Source organism: Oncorhynchus masou, chromosome 19 (genome assembly GCF_036934945.1).
Source record: "Oncorhynchus masou masou isolate Uvic2021 chromosome 19, UVic_Omas_1.1, whole genome shotgun sequence".
In the NCBI taxonomy this organism is placed as follows: domain Eukaryota; kingdom Metazoa; phylum Chordata; class Actinopteri; order Salmoniformes; family Salmonidae; genus Oncorhynchus; species Oncorhynchus masou.
Window position 1 is genome coordinate 12,602,873 of NC_088230.1, and position 22,291 is coordinate 12,625,163.

The 22,291-nt window shown below is 47.0% G+C and overlaps 2 protein-coding genes across 3 annotated transcripts in view; one reads left to right on the forward strand and one right to left on the reverse strand.

The window, feature by feature from the left end:
- LOC135505821 (thyrotropin receptor-like) overlaps positions 1-2,977 on the reverse strand; it is a 30,211-nt gene extending 27,234 nt beyond the window's left edge. Inside the window, exon 1 of the mRNA XM_064924985.1 lies at positions 2,735-2,977. Coding sequence (XP_064781057.1) covers positions 2,735-2,928 — 194 coding nt within the window. The 5' untranslated portion in view covers positions 2,929-2,977. The remainder of the gene's footprint in view (positions 1-2,734) is intronic.
- A 1,048-nt stretch (positions 2,978-4,025) lies between these two features.
- Positions 4,026-22,291, forward strand: part of LOC135505823 (centrosomal protein of 128 kDa-like) — a 46,985-nt gene continuing 28,719 nt past the window's right edge. The window contains exons 1-13 of one of the 2 annotated variants that reach the window (XM_064924990.1): positions 4,026-4,131; positions 4,515-4,692; positions 4,818-4,904; positions 5,080-5,206; positions 5,448-5,581; positions 5,833-5,924; positions 5,994-6,066; positions 6,301-6,420; positions 7,312-7,398; positions 8,123-8,197; positions 8,308-8,431; positions 18,605-18,747; positions 19,140-19,427. In XM_064924990.1, the coding sequence (XP_064781062.1) occupies positions 4,534-4,692; positions 4,818-4,904; positions 5,080-5,206; positions 5,448-5,581; positions 5,833-5,924; positions 5,994-6,066; positions 6,301-6,420; positions 7,312-7,398; positions 8,123-8,197; positions 8,308-8,431; positions 18,605-18,747; positions 19,140-19,427 (1,509 nt within the window). In that variant the 5' untranslated portion in view covers positions 4,026-4,131; positions 4,515-4,533. The remainder of the gene's footprint in view (positions 4,132-4,514; positions 4,693-4,817; positions 4,905-5,079; positions 5,207-5,447; positions 5,582-5,832; positions 5,925-5,993; positions 6,067-6,300; positions 6,421-7,311; positions 7,399-8,122; positions 8,198-8,307; positions 8,432-18,604; positions 18,748-19,139; positions 19,428-22,291) is intronic. The other variant, XM_064924992.1, reaches the window with a different exon arrangement.

The window sequence follows — 22,291 nt, forward strand, 5'->3', positions numbered from 1 at the left end:
GAAGGTTAAGAGAGAGTAAGGAATTAAATGGTCGCTTTTGCACATAAGCCCACCAAAGTTCTCTCCCTCCGCTTTGTGACATCTGATACTCATGAGTGCGTCTCCAGACAACGGTGCTTTACAAATAAAGTTATCATGACGATCATTATCCTGTGAAGTGCACTTGGCCTTTTCGTCTGCCCTGCTGGTCTCACACAAGACAGGACCAGATCTGCGTCCCAAATGTCACCCTTTTCCCTATATAGTGCACTACGGTTGGCCAGAGCCCTATGGTCAAAAGTAGTGTTCTTTAGGGAATAGGGTCCCATTTAAGCTGCAGGACAAAGCAAAAAATAATATATATATATTTTTTAAATCACCAAATCCTGACTCTTTACCCAGAGTCCCTAGCAAAGCCTACAGAGCCTGGATAGTCTTTCAGTGTCGCAGTGTTTAGGAGATGTTTGCTCTGACATGTGCCGATAAAGGAATAATATGTTAAGGATTCAGTGGCAGAATAGGCCTACACTTTAATAGAGATATTAGTATCAAAACCAATATCCTCCCTTCTCTCTGCAGCCAATACACAATGACAAACCCTAGCACCAAAATGTTATTGAAATGTTTAGGGGGAAAAAACAGCTAACTTTTTATAACTCTGATTCAGAGAAACTGATTTGTTCACTTGTTTAATCAATTATGATTTTGTCCTTGCACATTTGTAGAATTGTGTTTGAATATATAGTTATACCAGTAACAAACTGCATAATGTCTTTCAATACATGTCTCCGTTTCAATAGCATATTTTTTTACCTTTCCTGTTCTCATAAGCACATATGTAGGCGTATTTCCCTTTAGTGAGGACAGACACACTGCAGACATGACCCAAACACCCTCAAAGCACCATGGACAGGCTGTCTGATAAACTGCTTCTCTGTTCTCTTAGACAAGATTCGTTATGGTATAAACTCATTAAAGAGAAATGTTTGCCTTGCATCACTAAGTGTGCCAAGGTTTCTGTTTTATACAACTGTAAATGTTTACTGACTAAAATTATTCTCTTGAAAATAGTAGCCTATCAAGTCATTTAGACGATCTAGTGTTTGATCATCTCTGTGCCAATATACACTACATGTACATAAGTATGTGAACACCTGCTCGCCGAACATCTCATTCCAAAATCATGGGCATTAATATGGAGTTGGTCCCCCTTTGCTGCTATAACAGCCTCCACTCATCTGGGAAGGCTTTCCACTGGATGTTGGAACATTGCTGTGGGGACATGCTTCCATTCAGCCACAAGAGCATTAGTGAGGTCGAAAAGTCAGCGTCGGCGTTCCAATTCATCCCAAAGGTGTTCGATGAGGTTGAGGTCAGGGCTCTGTGCAGGCCAGTCAAGTTCTTCCACACCAATCTCAATTAACCATTTCTCTACGGAACTCGCTTTGTGGACAGTGGCATTGTGCAGGTAGCCTAGTGGTTAGAGCGTTGAGCCAGTAACTGAAAAGTTGCTAGATCGAATCCCCGAGCTGACAAGGTAAAAATCTGTCGTTCTGCCCCTTAACAAGGCAGTTAACCCACTGTTCCTAGGCCGTCATTGTAAATAAGAATTTGTTCTTAACTGACTTGCCTAGTTAAATAGCAAAATGTTAAATAAAACATTTTAAAATGTTCATGCTGAAATAGGAAAGGGCCTTCCCCAAACTGTTGCCACAAAGTTGGAAGCACAGAATTGTCTAAAATTACATTGTATGCTGTAGCATTAAGATTTCCCTTCACTGGAACTAAGGGGCCTAGCTCGAACCATGACAAACAGCCCCAGACCATTTGTCATCCTCCACCAAACTTTACAGTTGGCACTATAATAGTGTTCTCCTTGCATCCGTCCGTTGTACTGCCAGATGGTGAAGCGGGATTCATCACTCCAGAGAATGTGTTTCCACTGCTCCAGAGTCCAATGGCTTTACACCACTCCAACCAACACTTGGCATTGCATATGGTGATGTTAGGCTGCTCGGCCATGGAGCTACCGAAGCTACCGGCAAACAGTTATTGTGCTGACGTTGCTTCCAGATGCAGTTTGGAACGCAGTAGTGAGTGTTGTGACCGAGGACAGGTGATTTGTACACACTCGGTCCCGTTCTGTGAACTTGTGTGTCCTACCACTCCACGCTTCAGAGCAGTTGTTGCTCCTAGAAGTTTCCACTTCACAATAACAGCACTTACAGTTAACCAGGGCAGCTCTAGCAGGGAAGACATTTGACGAACTGACTTGTTAGAAAGGTGTCATCCTATGACAGTGCCACATTGAAAGTCACTGAGCTCTTCAGTAAGGACATTTTACATTTACATTTACATTTAAGTCATTTAGCAGACGCTCTTATCCAGAGCGACTTACAAATTTACTACCAATGTATGACTATGGAGATTGCATGGCTGTGTGCACAATTTTATACACCTGTCAGAAACTGGTGTGGCTGAAATAGCCAAATCCACTAATTTGAAGGGGTGTCCACATACTTTTGACCATATTGGGTATTTTTTTCTGAAGTTTAATTTCTGAAAATATCTCAAAATCATAGAATATACAGGATTGTAGATAACACTTTTTCTCTCTCACACACACACACACACACACACACACACACACACACACACACACACACACACACACACACACACACACACACACACACACACACCTCAATATCACTGAGACATCAATCCAAATAAGCCTATACAAACAGATACTTACATTGTCTCTGTGCTTGTAGGAAATGTGGGAATGACATCAATGTCAAAGCAAGAGATAGTGTAAGTCTTCCACTCTGAGCATTCGCAAACAGTGGGGCAGGAGTCGGTGTCCCCCAAGGTTTTGATAGGTAACGTGACGAGGGTAAACAGCGCACATGTTATCACCTGCAAGCGGTGTCGGTCGTTTTCAGTCATCTCTTTGAAAAAATATCAAAAGTAATTTGAAAGCACTTCAGACACTGACGAAAACCTTCTCACCTGAAGCCCACGGCAAACTGAAGTTGAAGCACGTTACTTTGTTTGTCAGAAATTTCAGCACATGAACTCGACTCGTCCCAGTGCAATTATACTGACAGTTTTCTTATTGGCCACTGGCTCTTGGTGTCGTGTGAGAGAGCGGTGAGAGGAGACGCTTGGGGATACTCTCTCTGAGGTGTGGGTTTAGTCTTGCTTCTTGTGGAGTGGGTCTACAGAGGACTTCTGAGACACTCTTGTGTTAAGTAGGGGGATTTAATATATTGGATTTTCTTTACCTCATTGGCTATTTTATAAAGTATTTAGGCTACCCTTCCTAGAAATGCAATTTCATATCATAAAAAGCTCAAGCATCTAAATAACCTAAAAACACCACATTAAAATCATGATGTGTTTTAATGTTCAGTGTATTATTAGTCTACTTATTAATTGAGCTACTAACCGATTATAATTTATAAATAAGTTATAATCATTATAATTTTCAAATCAAATCAAATGTTATTTGTCACATGCGCCGAATACAACAGGTGTAGACTTTACAGTGAAATGCTTACTTACAAGCCCTAACCAACAATGCAGTTTAAAAAATGTAAATAAATAAAAAATAGCTTAAAAAAAACAAGAATGAGAAATAAAAGTAAGAAATAATTTAAGAGCCGCAGTAAAATTACAATAGCAAGGGCTATATGCAGGGTGTACCGGTACAGAGTCAATGTGCGGGGGCACGAATTAGTCGAGGCTATAGATAACAGGCATATGCTCGCCTACATAAAAAAAAACAAAAAAAACAAAGTCTTATCTTCTTATCTTTCTTATCTTCTTATTTATGTCAGTAGCATCCTACTAACTCGACGGGTTGCGCTGTAATCTGAAAGGCGGTCGCAGTGGCGCAATATGCATCTCCCCAGAGCAAGTTTCGGACAATGTAGTTCTCAATAATGTGATTCACACATAATTCCGTCACTGAGGTAACTTTTAAAACTACAACTCCCGACGTAATTTGAAACTGTTCAACGCTTGTTGTCTTCCTGTTCTTGGCGGCCAGTTCAAGTTGCCATAGCAGAGAGAAACTGGCTTGTCCCTTTTCAGTTGTCACTTGCTAAAGTGACTTGTTAACGGTTTCTATGTTGCTAATTCATGCTGGTAAGTGTGGCTAATATGTTGAGAGTGTGTTTAGTTGAGTTAGCTAGCTACCGACGGTTCCAGATAAAACCTGTTTTAAAAAATGGTTTAGCTAGTCTGGTTTAGCTAGCTAAACTAGCCATAGTTATCCCCGTTATATTAACGTTAGCTAGCCAGTTTTCTATCTGATTTACTAACAGTCAGCTAGCTCGCTTCCAAACTCATAGCTAGTTATACAAAAATGTACAGCTAACTGAGTTTGAATAGAAAACAATAGCTGTCATAAAGAAGAGATGCAACTAGCTAACGTTATTTTTTTCCAGCTAGCTAGCTAATCTGATTAGTTAAATTGCTCATCAGCGATTAGTAATATCAGCAGTAAAGTTTTTAAAAACATTTTAAAGGCTACTCCTGACCAAAACAATGGAATCCTCCAGCGAGTCAGACACCTTCGACCGGACGAGGGGGCTGAGGTCACGGGGGCGCAATGCCAGCTCTCGATCGCGACGGGACAGTCACAGAACAGGTCCTGATGCTCCAGCCATTTCAGAGAAAATTAACACCTTGGCGAGTACTTTACAGGTAGGCTAGTTTCCTTTTCCCTGCTCATGACAGTCAATAACTGTGAATGCAGGTTGAAACCAATCAAAACCTTTTGAATATTTAGCATACGAATTGTCATTCCGAAAACCATTATCTCATTCCAGGACACTAATAGGAATTTGAACAAAGTGGACCGGATGCTGGGGCAATACAGAGAGCACACAGATGACCAGGCGGAAGCCATGGCAACAGTAAGTAAAACATCATCAAAAATGTACTGTCTGCAACTGTTTAGTTTAAATTGCCTACGTCTCATTTTATACATGAAGGTTGTGTGTTGTAAAACTCAGTCAACGTATTGTCAGAAGTTCTCTAGTACATCTGTCTCTCCATCTCCCCCTTCTTTTCCTCCCTCCCCATCTCTAGTTGAGGGATAATCTGGAGGAGTCTATCGCTCAGCTGCAGAACCAGCGGCTGCATAGTTCCTCAGGGGTCCGGAGTGTCTCAGCCTCCACCCTGCACACCAGCGACCTGGAAGCTGGCTATGGCTCAGGTGATATATGCTATGTATAATGTCTCGATGTGAGACCTATGCTGCTGTGTCTCAGTTGGCCAACACTAAGTAAAACAATACCTGACAGACAGATAGTCAAGGTCAAAACACCAGGGGGCAGGTGGAATTAATTTAGAAACTTGACTTATTATAACTGTTTTATTTTTGAAAAAATAATTATGTGCAGTTACACAGTTATAAAATAGTTATATAGCCCACAGTTTATTGTGTACGTTTGTAGAGGGCCAGCGCTTCTACCCCACGTCTCCCTTGAAGGACTATGGGAGATCTGAGTCGTCCGGAGAAGGAGGAACGAGAAGGAGGTCGAGATCAGCTACAGTCCGCTTCAGAGACTCCAGCCTGCCAGATGGGGATGTAAGTCCTGAGACCACCTTATCTGTCAAAGCTCTGCATCTTCAGTATTGCCACTTCAACGCTCACTGTTGTAGTGCAGTTAGAGACAAGAACCAGCAGAGGGAGCATTGTATTGTTTTTGTGCCCTAAAGTTTTCTCAGGAACAGTTGAATCTGTTAGTATCAGCCTATGACAATGCTATGACACTATTATGCAGCCCTTGTGGGCGTTTTAAGTAGTGCAAGTGTTCTCTTTTTCCTCTTCCTGCTCAGGTCCACGTCCTGCACCAGTCATTCAGAGACCTGCGCAGTGACCAGCTCAGACTGGGGGACGACATGGACAGAGAAATCCTCAGGAGAAACAGGTAGAGGCCCTGTATTGTCCAAAATGTACCATTCATTTATTCATTAATTCCTGTTTCCCTGTTTCTAAGGTCTGACATTGACACCAGACGAGCCTTGGAGAATCTGTCCGAGCACCTGACGACTTCACAGAGACAGGACTCGGTCAGTTAGGAACATAACAGTAACATAACAGTACTAACACTCACTACTGTAAGTCGCTCTGGATAAGAGCGTCTGCTAAATGACTAAAATGTACATGTAATAGCATCACTGTAAATACATGAATTCACATTAAATACATAACTGTAAAAACGTTTACTCCAACATTAGCTGCTCCACTCTAGAGGTGATCTTCGAACGCTTAGTGCTGTAACCTACAGTGACTTTCTCCCCCAGGTGTCGTCTCGTGTGGAGAAGCGTCTGCAGGAGATTGAGAGGGAGATGCGTTCGGAGCGACAGAGCGTGTCAGACAGACGACCAGAACAGCGGGGTATCATGTCTGATGAACTGCGGGAGGTGGGACACCTTGACTTCTACCCTTGCCTAATATAACCCACATTCATCTCGCACTATCCACCCCTCTCATCCAAACTATTCTAGCTGTCCTCCCGTCCCTGCAATTAGCCTCTTCCATGTCAACAGTGTTGTTGTTTTCAAATTAAGACCAGTACTGAAAGTTACAGCTGGGGGGCAGTGTTTAGCTATCTATCAGCTCTAATCCTCTCCTCTTCTCCTCGGAGAGAAGCAGTGATACGAGAGGTGGCTAAGTCATTTGCATCTCTTTCCACTGCAGAGAGCCTCCTCTTCTAATGAGAAGCCGGCTGCCACAGGCTAGGGGAAAATAATGTATTTGTTCCCAAGTTAAGGGTAAATAAACAAGAGGAGAGGAAATGAAGAGGAAAATCATCTCTTTTTACTAAAGAGAGACGGGGCAAGGGAGAGGTCTGCCTGGTAGTTGTATTATAAGGCTACACTCCAGTGGGCCTACTCTACTCTACTGCCATGTTGTGAATGAATGGATAGGATGAGTCAGTTGGTGGATGGTGCCTTAAGGGGCTGTAATACATCACTAAGCCTTTACAAAACACCACAGAAACAGGAGTGTGTGGGATGGGATGCTAAGCTCTATTAGAAACCCAACACATTGTCTCTTTGAGGGGAGATGGAAGCTAGCTAGCCATTGACTGTAACACCATTACTCATGTTTTTCCTCCTGACTATTCGGTTATCAACTAGCCTAACGGCTATTCTTTGCCTTTTTCGATTCTCTACTTGCCTAAAGGCTATAAGGCATGTTATCTCATTTAGTTTGAATGTGATACTACACACTAAATGCATAGTGCTGGGGTGTGTGTACATGTACGCATCATTCATTACTCTGGTCATTCATTACTCTTCCTTCTCAAGGCTCTGAGGAGGCAAGAGCCTCGGGACCTGGAAACTGAGGAGGCCATCAAGAACAAACTACTGAGATCAGAGAGCGAGAAGACCAAGGTGTGTGTGTGTGTGTTTGTGTGTGTGTGTGTCTGTGTTAGAGGTGCTGATTTTTGGAAGTGGGTTGCTTATTTGGTTGTTACATGGAGCTGGCCTTTTCTGAAAAGCTCCTTAAATACCAGCCACTCGTATCACGCTTGGACAGCCTGGGATACCAATGCAAGTTGGTGGCAGTGATATTTGGCAGTCTGGGCCACGTACATAGGCTTACAGTACGTGGCCTTCAGATTGCAGGCCTGCCTAAGAGTAGAACAGAACAACCGACTAGGTACTGCTCTGTTTCAGTCCTTAACCTACTGTTCCTAGGCCGTCATTGTAAATAAGAATTTGTTCTTAACTGACTTGCCTAGTTAAATAAAGGTCCAAAAAAGTTATGAGCAGTCTAGCTGTGTGAAGGTGCTTTTTGTTTCCTTAATTGTTCTTGCATCAATGAGCATAGAAATGTTTGAATCCTTCATGATGTAATGTGATTTGTGGATTCAAATAAAGTATTTCAAATGTGTGTGTGCATGCAAATAATATTGTAGCCATGTATTCTGTAACCCACTTTCTGCCTTGTTGAAGAATGCAGATGATATTCTATATGAGCTGAAGTACTTCCTGGTTGTATAATGAAAGGGATCTCATGAATGTGCCTATGTCTGTCCAGGTCATGTGTAGGGCCATGATTTTTTTTCCTGACCAGCTAAAACTCTTGGCACTATTCATGTGATCTGTCCCCCAGATAGAGGCGGAACTGGAGAGGGCCAGGAGACAGCTGGACCAATCAGAAGGAGGCAAGGGCGCTCTTCTACAACAGGTACTCGAGTAGCTCTTCTTAAAGGTGTGTGTGTGTAGGGGTGCGTGCAACGGTGTTAATCAAATTCATATTCTCTGTGTGGGTAAACTCCTCCATGTGTGTGTTCCCAGGTAGAGGAGATGCGTGTGCAGCTGTTGAGGACAGAGAAGGAACGTATGGATCTGCAGAGGGAGATCTCCCAGCTTACTACCCAGCCCAGAGCTACTCGCATGGACAGGGAGGAGAGAGGAGCAGGTACTGACTGCTGGAGAAGGAGGCTGGAGTTCTTATGAGTTAAAGGGTTTCTCAGTGGAGGTTGTCGGCTGATGGAGGGGTTGTCGGCTGATGGAGGGGTGGGGAGGAGAGTGAATGTCTGGGTTTAGGTACTGACTGAAGGTTACATATGTAACCACGGTTGTGTGAGCTATATGGATCACTCCAATATATTGGTATCACTCTGCGGTGGAGGAATACATCTGAGGTGAGGATTTACTCCCGTGTACACCTGTATCACGGCTGGGGTCCGCCCCTATATATAGACCCCATGGTTACGACACACGTTTTCTACCACATTTTTGAGGCGCCTCTAGCACTGTAGAGGATTGGAGTGATCCATATAGCTCACATAACCGTGGTTACATACGTAACCTTCGTTATGTTTCACTATATTGGATCTTTCCCATATATTGGTATACCAGTAACAGATTTAGTCGGTGCTAGAGGGACCTGGCCAGCCTGCGGCGAAGTCCCAGCGTGGGACCTAGACACAGGGGCCGTCAATGTGGAAGGGGGGTCCCGGCACAGTCCCCAGAAGAAGGCGACGCCGAGGACCGCTGAACCAACTGCAGAGGAAGGTACCACATTTACCTAGCAAAGGTACAAGAGGAAGCCCAGCTGGCCGCAGCACAGATATCAGCGAGGGGCACTCCTCTCAGTAGAACCCAGGAGCAGCCACACCTCATGTTGATTGTGCCACCAGAGATCCCAGCACTGGCCTGCCAGCCAGATGGTATACTGTCGTAATCGTGTCCACCATCCAATGAGAGAGCCTCTGCTTTGATAACCCAGCCCCCAGGACACTCACCATAGCAGACAAAGAGCTGGTCTGTTGTTCTCTATGACCGTGTCCGCTCCACATAGGTAGCCAGTGCCCGCACAGGGCACCGCATGCCGGAGGGAGGCCCAGAGTCCCCCGCCACTGCCGGGGGGTCATAAGCAGACAGGATATACTCCTCCCACCAGGGTCCATCCAGTAGCACTCAGAACTTACCAAAAGAGCATGGAGCTCACCCACCCTCTTCATGGAAGTAATCGCTACCAACAAAGCCACCTTCATAGGGAGGTGTTTCAGGGAGGCTGACTCCAACCGTTCGAAAGGTGGCTTTACCGAAGCTGCCAAAACCATATTTAGATCCCAGCTTGCCGTTCAGCGGGTCCTAGCTGGACGCAGGTGGTATTGGAGGACATACTGCACCCCGCATGACCTGGGCACAATCTCAATACCAGCGCACCAAGAGCAGAACAACCGACAGCGCAACTGGTTTTCCGCGGATACGCCCTCCTGCAGTCCTAACATGGGCCATTGGTGCAGTTCAGCGGCCAAGCCCACAGACTGAGACGGTGCGGTCTCGGATGCCACAGAGTTCCTCCGGCCTGAAATAGCAGGTTGGGTCTCAGGGGCAGTTGCCAAGGTGTCCCAGACGACCGGGACAGTTGAAGGCTGAACCAAGGTCGTCTGGGCCAGTATGGGGCCACCAGCAGCAGATGATGCTCCGCCGTCCTGTCCAGCACAGCCTGGATCAGGTGAAAAGGGGGGAATGTGTAAAGCTCCAGCCTTGGCCAATCGTGAGCCAGAGCTCCGACATGGTGTACCACAGGGGGCATTGTCCAGGGAGGCAAACAGGTTCACCTGTGCCCTCCTGAACTTGTCCCACAGGTGCTGCACCACTTGGGGATGTAGGCTCCAGTCCCAAGGTGGCGGGCCCTCCCTCAAGAGCATATCCGCTGCAACATTCAGGATGTCAGGTATGTGTGCTGCGCATAGAGACGCTAGACGTCCCTGAGCCCAGGAAAGGAGCTCCCGTGCCATAAGGTGGAGGCGGTGGGACCTCAGTCCACCCTGATGGTTGATGTAAGCCACCACTGTGGTGTTGTCCATTCTCACCAGGACATGTTTTCAATTCAGATGTGGAAGGAAAGACCGCAGGGCCAGCAGTACAGCTCGGAGCTCTAGTGTATTGATGTACTTGCCGCTCCAAGGGGGTAGCCAACAGCTGCTGGCCGACCTGCCCTTGGTCACCTCCCCCAGCTGATTTGGGGGGGCGTCTGTGCTGACCAGCTCCCAGCGGCATATCCTCAACATCTCCACTCCACCTGAGAGAAAGGAGCAACAGCGCCATCTTAACAATGCCCTGAGGCACTGTGTGGTCACCCGCAGCTAGTGGTTACGATGGAGCTTCGGGTGCAGCCGGTGGCAGTGGATCCACCATTGAAGTACCGGAGATTTTATTTATTTATTTTTATTTCACCTTTATTTAACCAGGTAGGCAAGTTGAGAACAAGTTCTCATTTACAATTGCGACCTGGCCAGGATAAAGCAAAGCAGTTCGACACATACAACGACACAGAGTTACACATGGAGTAAAACAAACATACAGTCAATAATACAGTATAAACAAGTCTATATACGATGTGAGCAAATGAGGTGAGATAAGGGAGGTAAAGGCAAAAAAAGGCCATGGTGGCAAAGTAAATACAATATAGCAAGTAAAACACTGGAATGGTAGATTTGCAATGGAAGAATGTGCAAAGTAGAAATAAAAATATTGGGGTGCAAAGGAGCAAAATAAATAAATAAATTAAATACAGTAGGGAAAGAGGTAGTTGTTTGGGCTAAAATATAGGTGGGCTATGTACAGGTGCAGTACTCTGTGAGCTGCTCTGACAGTTGGTGCTTAAAGCTAGTGAGGGAGATAAGTGTTTCCAGTTTCAGTTCTTTTTGTAGTTCGTTCCAGTCATTGGCAGCAGAGAACTGGAAGGAGAGGCGGCCAAAGAAATAATTGGTTTTGGGGGTGACTAGAGAGATATACCTGCTGGAGCGTGTGCTACAGGTGGGAGATGCTATGGTGACCAGCGAGCTGAGATAAGGGGGGACTTTACCTAGCAGGGTCTTGTAGATGACATGGAGCCAGTGGTTTTGGCGACGAGTATGAAGCGAGGGCCAGCCAACGAGAGCGTACAGGTCGCAATGGTGGGTAGTATATGGGGCTTTGGTGACAAAACGGATTGCACTGTGATAGACTGCATCTAATTTGTTGAGTAGGGTATTGGAGGCTATTTTGTAAATGACATCGCCAAAGTCGAGGATTGGTAGGATGGTCAGTTTTACAAGGGTATGTTTGGCAGCATGTGTGAAGGATGCTTTGTTGCGAAATAGGAAGCCAATTCTAGATTTAACTTGGATTGGAGATATTTGATATGGGTCTGGGAGGAGAGTTTACAGTCTAACCAGACACCTAAGTATTTGTAGTTGTCCACGTATTCTAAGTCAGAGCCGTCCAGAGTAGTGATGTTGGGCAGGTGCGGGTAGCGATCGGTTGAAGAGCATGCATTTAGTTTTACTTGTATTTAAGAGCAATTGGAGGCCACGGAAGGAGAGTTGTATGGCATTGAAGCTTGCCTGGAGAGTTGTTAACACAGTGTCCAAAGAAGGGCCAGAAGTATACAGAATGGTGTCGTCTGCGTAGAGGTGGATCAGAGACTCACCAGCAGCAAGAGCGACCTCATTGATGTATACAGAGAAGAGTGTCGGTCCAAGAATTGAACCCTGTGGCACCCCCATAAAGACTGCCAGAGGTCCGGACAGCAGACCCTCTGATTTGACACACTGAACTCTATCAGAGAAGTAGTTGGTGAACCAGGCGAGGCAATCATTTGAGAAACCAAGGCTGTCGAGTCTGCCGATGAGGATGTGGTGATTGACAGAGTCGAAAGCCTTGGCCAGATCAATGAACACGGCTGCACAGTAATGTTTCTTTTCGATGGCGGTTAAGATATCGTTTCGGACCTTGAGCGTTGCTGAGGCCCCCCCAGACCAGCTCTGAAACCAGATTGCATAGCAGAGAAGGTTTGGTGAGATTCGAAATGGTCGGTAATCTGTCTGTTGACTTGGCTTTCGAAGACCTTAGAAAGGCATGGTAGGATAGATATAGGTCTGTAGCAGTTTGGGTCAAGAGTGTGTCCCCCTTTGAAGAGGGGGATGACCGCAGCTGCTTTCCATTCTTTGGGAATGTTAGACGACACAAAAGAGAGGTTGATCAGGCTAATAATAGGGGTGGCAACAATTTCGGCAGATAATTTTAGAAAGAAAGGGTCCAGATTGTCTAGCCCGGCTGATTTGTAGGGGTCCAGATTTTGCAGCTCTTTCAGAACATCAGCTGAACGGATTTGGGAGAAGGAGAAATGGGGAAGGCTTGGGCGAATTGCTGTGGGGAGTGCAGTGCTGTTGACCGGGGTAGGAGTAGCCAGGTGGAAAGCATGGCCAGCCGTAGAAAAATGCTTATTGAAATTCTCAATTATGGTGGATTTATCAGTGGTGACGGTGTTTCCTATCTTCAGTGCAGATGGAGCAGGACCAGGGGAATCAGCAACGAGGTCGCCGTCAGCATGCCCAACAGGCGTTCGCAGTTCAGGACGGATACCACACGCCCCTGCCGAAAGTGGTCGAGGCAAGATAAGATCAGCTGAACCCTTCTGGTGGGCAGGCACGCTCTCATGAGGACTCCAGTTCCATGCCAATGAAGGCTACCCTCATTGGCATGATGACGACTCTTGTCGTTTACAGTAATGTCCAATCCGCCAATGTGGATCAGGAGCATGTCTCTGTCTGACAGGACCTGGGTCCTGGTCGTGACACAAATCCGCCAATCGTCCAGGTAATTGAGGATCAACAATCCTTGGGACGTGAGAGGAGCCAGGACAGCGTCTATGCACTTTGTGAAAGTGCCGGGTGCCAAGTATAAGCCGAAGGGAAGAACCATGAATTCATAAGCCGTCCCTTCGAAAGCGAATCTGAGGTACTGCCAATGAGCTGGGTAAACAGGAACATGGAAGTACGCATCCCTCAGGTCCAGTGTCACAAACCACTGGTCCCTGGACATGGCCTTCAACACGCTGGCTGGGTACAGCATGTGGAACCTAAGTACCTTCAAGTACCCATTGAGGTTGTGGAGGTCCAGAATCGGTCGAAACCCACAGTCTCTGTTTGGGACCACAAAATAAGTGGAGTAGAATCCACCTAGCCGTTCTGATGTCTCGATCCTGAGGATGGCACCCTTGTTCAGGAGTAAGGAGATCTCTAGCCGCAGGGTTTTCTCCAGGGGGTCGGCCAATGTGGTGACATGAAGGCCCCTGAAGGACGGGGGCCAGCACCAGAATTGGAGTCGGTACCCCTTGTGCATTGTCGACAACACTCCGGGGGATTCAACACCCTCATCCCACTTTTCCCTTTGAGACCGGGAGAAGTGGCCGGGGAAGGGTGTACGAGGGGTCCCCAAGGCACGTCCCTTTGGTGGTGACGGTACCCAGGTTGTTGCTCCACCGCATGCTGTGCCCCTCCACACAGGAGAGGGACACCACCGTCGTTCAGGTGCAGGTGGGTGGTGGCGGCCCATTCTCCTTGGACCCGGGGCCTGAGGAGGCGGCATGAACCGTTTCAGGGTCTCCCGGTCCCTATGAACCTTATCAGTCTACTCCAGAATGTCATCAACCCCTGGGCCAAATGTCAGCCCTGGGGTGGTGGGGAGAGTGGCAAATGTGCTCTGGAGAGCAGCTGGTAGACAGGATTGGGCCAGCCAGAGATGGTGCCGGGAGGTAACCACCTTCACCCCTGGAGCAGGGGAAGCAGGCGAGACACCTCCATCAGTTCCCAGAGGGGCTCCTCTGTGCCCTCCTGCAGCCGGGGCAGCAGAGGGACCCATATGTGTGGAGGGGGGGTCCTGGCTTCAGTCGTGGGTTCCGCACTATAATCTCCCGGTCCTGAAGGACCATGGCAGCTATCATGGTGTCCATGGTCGGGTACTCTCGGAGGATGAGTGACTCTGCGCCCGCAACATAACTCCATGGTCCAGTCTCAGCTGTGAGTCAGAAGTGCCCCCTTGGCAGAGGCCCAGTTCTCCTGCAAGGCCTCGTGGAACTCAGCAGAGATGGGGACAGATGGAGAGTCACCACTGTCCACCAGTTTGATGTCGAGTGCAGTGGCTACCTGAGTGAGTAGGGTCCTCATAGCCTCTCGAGCCGCTGGGGGCGATAAAGCACTGCTGGTGGCTTCTGGATGGCCTGTCAGCCTGGTAGCCCCGCTCACGGTGGTGAACAGTGGCAGCATCGTCCCCCAGGAATAGCCTATACTAGCCAACAGTGATCAGCTGTCGTCGCCATCGAAGCTATCAACCCCCTGACACAGGGCATGCTTCTCAGCCTGAGCCCGAGCCTGGCCGACCTACTCGCGCATGGCTTCCAATCGTGCCAGGCGCAGGCGTTCTGAGAACGCCACACAAATTAGGCATCAAGTAGGGCACTCCACCACCCTTTCCTCGTGGCTCAACCCCAGGCAGTGCATGCACGAGGTATGCGGATCCCCAGGGGGATGCCACAGAGCAGGGGTCTGACGCCCTGGGAGAGCTTATGTGGTGACCCGCCTGGAGGAATAGGAACCTGATGAGGAATACATTACCCAGTACCTCTGCAAAAACAACACTGGTGGGAAAAGAAGGCAGACAAAAAAATAGCAACCAGGTAATGGATTTGATTTGTTTGTTTTTTGTTTTTACACCAACTGTAATATTACCTAGCTGGTTTAATATCCAAGCAGGAAAAACAGCACCATATGATAGAGTAACTCCATTAAGGAACTCCAAAGTTAATGTCTCAACGTAGTGGAAAGCCCACCATGATACTCTTACACTCTGCAGGGGAAAGAACAAGGAAAAAAACCTGCAGGGTAATTAGCAGAAAACCCTACGGTGCAGGGAGCAGCATGTTAAAACAATTCACAACACACACATCGAACAAGCCAGTGGGCAAGTTGTGTAAGGTAAATTACAGTTTGAGGCAGCAAGAGCCACCATACTAATGGATGCACATGGAGTCGTAGTGTAACGCTAACGAAACACAAGTACAACAAACCACAAGCGGAAGATACAGATCAACCACACGCAGCGAGTGGAGCACTCACGAGGAAGGGCTGGCCATGTGGCCATGCTCCATGCTGCAAACAGCCAGGGAGTATACTTCCACGCAAGATATTACACTTACCAGTGACTTACCAATCGAACTTCAGAAAGTTTGTGCCTCAAACCATAGGACGTCCGCCGAGAAAATGAAAGAACATGTGTCGCTGTCATGGGGTCGAAATATAGGAGCGTACCCCAGGTGTACACGGGAGTGAATCTGTAAATCCTCACCTCGGATGTATCACTCCGCCCAGGAGTGAATCCAATATATTGGAGTGATTCAATATATTGAAACATAACTACTGCTGGCCCAAAGGAATAAGTGTTTTTTTTATTTTTTATTGTGGAAGCTGCATCCTGTCTGAAAACTAAATGAAGGCTGTGTGGATATGGTGTGTGTGTGTGTGTTATCTGATGTGTAGAGCATGGTACACTACCGGTCAAATTTTAGAACACCTTCTCATTCAAGGGTTTTTCTATATTTTCACTATTCATCAAAACTATGAAATTACACATATGGAATCATGTAGTAACCAAAAAAGTTTTAAACAAATCAAAATATATTTTATATGAGATTCTTCAAACAGCCACTTTTGCCTTGATGACAGCTTTGCACACTCTTGGCATTCTCTCAACCAGCTTCACCTGGAATACTTTTCCAATAGTCTTGAAGGAGTTCTCACATATGCTGAGCACTTGTTGGCTGCTTTTCCTTCACTCTGCAGTCCAACTCATCCCAAACCATCTCAATTGGGTTGAGGTCGGGGGATTATGGAGGCCAGGTCATCTGATGCAGCACTCCATCTCTCTCCTTCTTATTAAAATAGCCCTTACTCAGCCCGGCGGTGTGTTGGGTCATTGTCCTGTTGAGAAACAAACGATAGTCCCACTAAGCCTAAACCAAATGGGATGGCGTATCACTGCAGAATGCTGTGGTAGCCATGCTGGTTAAGTGCGCCTTGAATTCTAAATCACTGAAAGTGTCACCAGCAAAGCACCCCCACCCCATAGCACCTCCTCCTCCATGCTTTACAGTGGGAAATACACATGTGGAGATCATCCGCTCACAAAGACACAAAAATCTCCAATTTGGACTCCAGACCAAAGGACAGATTTCCACCGGTCTAATATACATTGCTTATGTTTTTGGCCCAAGCAAGTCTCTTCTTATTATTGGTGTCCTTTAGTAGTGGTTTCCTTGCAGCAATTTGACCATGAAGGCCTGATTCACACAGTCTCCTCTGAACAGTTGATGTTGAGATGTGTCTGTTACTTGAACTCTTTGATGCATTTCTTTGGGCTGCAATTTCTGAGTCAGGTAACTCGAATGAACTTATCCTCTGCAGCAGTGGTAACTCTGGGTGTTCCTTTCCTGTAGCGGTCCTGTTGAGAGCCAGTTTCATCAGTGCTTGATGATTTTTGCGGCAGCACTTGAAGAAACTTTCAAAGTTCTTGAAATGTTCCATTTTGACTAACCTTCATGTCTTAAAGTAATGATGAACTGTCGTTTCGCTTTGCTTATTTGAGCTGTTCTTGCCATTGCGTCCTGGACTTTATGAAGGGCCGCCCCCAGGTGCTAAAGGTAGGAAACATCGCCACTTCGCTAATACTCAACACTTGGGGCCATACAAGGGTACGTGCTCAGCCCCCTCCTGTACTCTCTGTTCAACCACGACTGTGTGGCCATGCACTCATCCAGCTCAATCATCAAGTTTGCAGACAACACAATAGTAGTGGGCTTGATTACCAACAATGACGAGACAGTCTACAGGAAGGAGGTGAGCGCACTCGGATTGTGGTGTCAGGAAAACTACCTCTCACTCAACATCAACAAAACAAAGGAGATTATGGTGGACTTCAGGAAACAGCAGAGGGAGCAACCCCCTATCCACAACGAAGGAACAGCAGTGGAGAAGGTGGAAAGTTTTAAGTTCCTCGGCGTACACATCACGGACAAACTGAAATTGTCCACTCACACAGACAGTGTGGTGAAGAAGATGCAACAGCATCTCTTCAACCTCAGGAGGCTGAAGAAATTTGGCTTGTCACCTAAAACCCTGACAAACTTTTACAGATGCACAATCAAGAGCATCCTGTCGGGCTGTATCACAGCCTGGTACGGCAACTGCACCGCCCCTTAACCACAAGGCTCTCCAGAGGGTGGTGCGGTCTGCACAACGCATCACAGGGGGCAAACTACCTGCCCTCCATGACACGTACAGCACCCGATATCACAGGAAGGACCAAAAGATCATCAAGGACATCAACTACCCAAGCCACTGCCTGTTCACACCACTATCATCCAGAAGGCGAGGTCAGTACAGGTGCATCAAAGCTGGGACCGAGAGACTGAAAAACAGCTTCTATCTCAAGGCCATCAGACTGCTAAACAGCAATCACTAACTCAGAGTGGCTGCTGCCTCTGAGACCCAATCACTGCCCACTTCAATAAATGGATCACTAGTCACTTTATACAATGCACTCTAAATAATGCCACTTTAATAATGTTTACATATCTTACATTACTCATATTTCATGTATATACTGTATTTTATACCATCTATTGCACCTTGCCTATGCCGCTGGGCCATCTCTCATGTACATATTCTCATTCACCCCTTTTTTAGATTTGTGTGTATTAGGTAGTTGTTGGGGAATTGTTAGATATTACTGCACTGTCGGAACTAGAAGCACAAGCATTTCGCTACACTCGCATTAACATCTGCTAACCATGTGTATGTGACAAATAACATTTTATTTGGTATTTAACAAATATGGCTATCTTCTGTATACCCCCCTACCTTGTCACAACACAACTGATTGGCTCAAACACATTCAGAAGGAAAGCAATTCCACAAATTAACTTTTAAGAAGGCACACCAGTTAACTGAAATGCATTTCAATGCACCTCATGAAGCTGGTTGAGAGAATGCCAGTAGTGTGCAAAGCTGTCATCAAGGAAAAGGGTGGCTATTTGAAGAATCTCAAATATAAAATATATTTTCATTTGTTTAACACTTTTTTTAACTACATGATTCCATATATGTTATTTCATAGTTTTGATGGCTTCACTATTATTCTATAATGTAGAAAATAGTAAAAACTTTAGAAAAACCCTTGAATGAGAAGGTGTTCTAAAACATTTGACCGGTAGTGTACGTGTTGTCTGACTTCCATGTGTTGTTGTTGTTACATTTAGACCGGTCGTCGGAGCTGGAGAGAGAGGTGCAGGAGCTGAGAGCCCAGCTGAGCAGGACATCTGTCCTCAGTGAGTTGGACGATCTCAGGAGGACTCTGGAGCTCAAAGACAGAGAGAGAACACAGCTGTGCAACCAGGTCGAGGTACGTGTGTATGTGCGCGCGCGTCGATATGTCGGTGTGTGTTATGCATGTCTGCCTGAGTGAGGTTGAATCAGATTGTCTTTGTGCCACAGCTTCTGTTTGCTGCAAATGCTCTCTTGATCTGGTTAAATGTGCCAAGTAAGACAACAGTCAGAGTAGAACATCAATCGTCTAGCTAGCTAACAGTCATTTATCCACCTCATAAAGCTGAGATCTGTCAGTTCACTGAGTGGAAATATCAAACGCTCCCAACTAAGCACAAAGATATAAACAACGTTGTAGTGGAAATATTTTTGACTTAATAAAGGTATAGAGGATATATTTACACCGTTTTTTTGTCTGTGCTATCTTCACTGAATCTCTCTCTCTTCGTCACCATCTCCCTACCCCAGGTGTTGTCTTCAGACCTGGCGAGGCGCGAGCAGCAACAGTTGAGGATGCTGGAGCAGTTGAAGGAGATCCAGGGCCGCTCGGAGGCGTGTGCTACCGAGAGGGCCCGGGCCCTGCTCAGGGCTGAGGAGGCTGAGGCCCGGCTCCAGGACAGCTCCACGAGGAGGGAGGAGCTGAAGACCAGAGCCCAGGAGGCAGTCAGACAGTGGAGGGCCAAGTGCAAGAGGATGGAGAGGGACATGGAGGAAATGAGGGGACAGGCCCAGCTGGACACGGAGAAAGCCGAACAGGTCTGTATTGAGACTGGGAGGTGACGGTGCATTGAAAGAGATGCATCGATGTAGGTTTTGTGGATGGCACTGTTTCTGATTAGAAGAGTGATCAAATGCACTCCTCAGTTACTCTTGTTTCTACATGGCGCCGGAGGAGATGGCCGCCGTTTTACAGTCTCCTAACCTATTGTGCTATTATGTGTTTGTTTTTTTTGCGATATTTGTACATTATTTTGTACACAATGCTTCTGCAAACATATCTTACGGAAGAAAAGAGCTTCTGGATATCAGGACAGCGATCACTCAACTTGGATTAGACAAAGATTTCTTCAACGACAACAACAAGCAGGACTCACACGAATTTCTCCAAACACCCCACAGGGCAGACCTCCAAATTATTCACAAAAGGAAGTGGCGCAGAGGACGAAGAGCCGGATGCCTCATCTGGACCCACAGAAGGCAACTAGGAAAGCTGCCGTTACCGTCAATATTACTCGCCAACGTGCAATCATTGGTCAATAAACTAGACGAGGTACGATCACGAATATCCTACCAACGGGACATCAAAAACTGTAGTATCCTATGCTTCACGGAATCGAGGCTGAATGACGACATGGATATTCAGCTAGCGGGATACACGCTACACCGGCAGGATAGAGCAGCACACTCCGGTAAGACGAGGGGGGGGGGGTCTGTGCATATTTGTAAACAACAGCTGGTGCAAGAAATCTAAGGAAGTCTCTAGATTTAGCTCGCCTGAAGTACATTGTGATAAACTGCAGGCCACACTACTTGCCTAGAGAGTTCTCAGCTATACTTTTTGTGGCTGTTTATTTACCACCACAGACCGCACTTCGTCAGCTGTATAAGGAAATAAGCAAACAGGAAACCACTCACCCAGAGGTGGCGCTCCTAGTGACCAAAGACTTTAATGCAGGGAAATTTAAATCAGTTCTACCAAATCTCTATCAACATGATACATGTGCAACCAGAGGGAAAACAATTCTAGCTCACCTGTACTGCACACACAGAGACGCATACAAAGCTCTCCCTCGCCCTCCATTTGATATATCCGACCACAACTCTATCCTCCTGATTCCTGCTTACAAGCAAAAATTAAAGCAGGAGGCACCAGTGACTCGGTCTATATAAAAATGGTCAGATAAAGCAGATGCTAAACTACAGGACTGCTTTGCTATCACAGACTGGAACATGTTCCAGGATTCTTCCGATGACATTGAGGAATACACCACATCAGTCACTGGCTTTATTGAGTGAATTGAGTGCATCACTGGCTTTATTGAGGGCATCACTGGCTTTATTGAGTGCATTGTGCATTGAGGACATCGTCCCCCAGTGACTGTATACCCCAACCAGAAGCCATGGATTACAGGCAACTGAGCTAAAGGGTAGAGCTGCCGCTTTCAAGGTGCGGGACTCTAACCCATAAGCTTACTAGAAATCCCGCTATGCCCTGCGATGAACCATCAAACAGGCAAAGCGTCAATATAGGGCTACGATTGAATCATACTACACCGGCTCCGACGCTCGTCGGATGTAAACTATTACAGACTACAAAGGGGAGCTGCCCAGTGACACGAGCCTACCAGACGAGCTAAATCACTTTTTTGGGTTTGTTTTTTTTGCCCTTTTTCTCCCCAATTTTCGTGGTATCCAATTGTTGTAGTAGCTACTATCTTGTCTCATCGCTACAACTCCCGTACGGGCTCGGGAGAGACGAAGGTTGAAAGTCATGCGTCCTCCGATACACCACCCAACCAGCAGCACTGCTTCTTAACACAGCGCACATCCAACCCGGAAGCCAGCCGCACCAATGTACCGGAGGAAACACCGTGTACCTGGCAACCTTGGTTTGCGCGCACTGTGCCCGTCCCGCCACATGAGTCCCTGGTGCGCGATGAGACAAGGACATCCCCACCGACCAAGCCCTCCCTAACCCGGAAGACGCTAGGCCAATTGTGCGTCGCCCCACGGACCTCCCGGTCGCGGCCGGTTACGACAAAGCCTGGGCGCGAACCCAGAGTCTCTGATGGCACAGCTGGCACTGCAGTACAGCACCCTTAACCACTGCGCCACCCGGGAGGCCCCTAAATCACTTCTATGCTCGCTTCGAGGCAAGCAACACTAAGGCATGCATGAGAGCATCAGCTGTTCTGGACGACTGTGTGATCACGCACTCCGTAGCCGACGTGAGTAAGACCTTTAAACAGGTCAACATACACAAGGCTGCGGGGCCAGACGGTTTACCAGGACGTGTGCTCCGGGCATGTGCTGACCAACCCGGCAGTTGTCTTCACTGACATTTTCAACATGTCCCTGATTGAGTTTGCAATACCAACATGCTTCAAGCAGACCACCATAGTCCCTGTGCCCAAGAACACAAAGGCAACCTGCCTAAATGACTACAGACCCGTAGCACTCACGTCCGTAGCCATGATGTGCTTTGAAAGGCTGATAATGGCTCACATCGACAGCATTCTCACAGAAACCCTAGACCCACTCCAATTTGCATACCGCCCAAACAGATGATGCAATCTCTATTGCACTCCACACTGCCCTTTCCCACCTGGACAAAAGGAACACCAATGTGAGAATGCTGTTCATTGACTACAGCTCAGCGTTCTACACCATAGTACCCTCAAAGCTCATCACCAAGCTAAGGAAACTGGGACTAAACACCTCCCTCTGCAACTGGATCCTGGACTTCCTGACAGGCCGCCCCCCAGGTGGTGAGGGTAGGTAGCCACGCTGATCCTCAACACTGGAGCTCCCCAGGGGTGCGTGCTCAGTCCCTTCCTGTACTCCCTGTTCACCCACGGCTGCATGGCCAGGCACGACTCCAACAACATCATTAAGTTTGC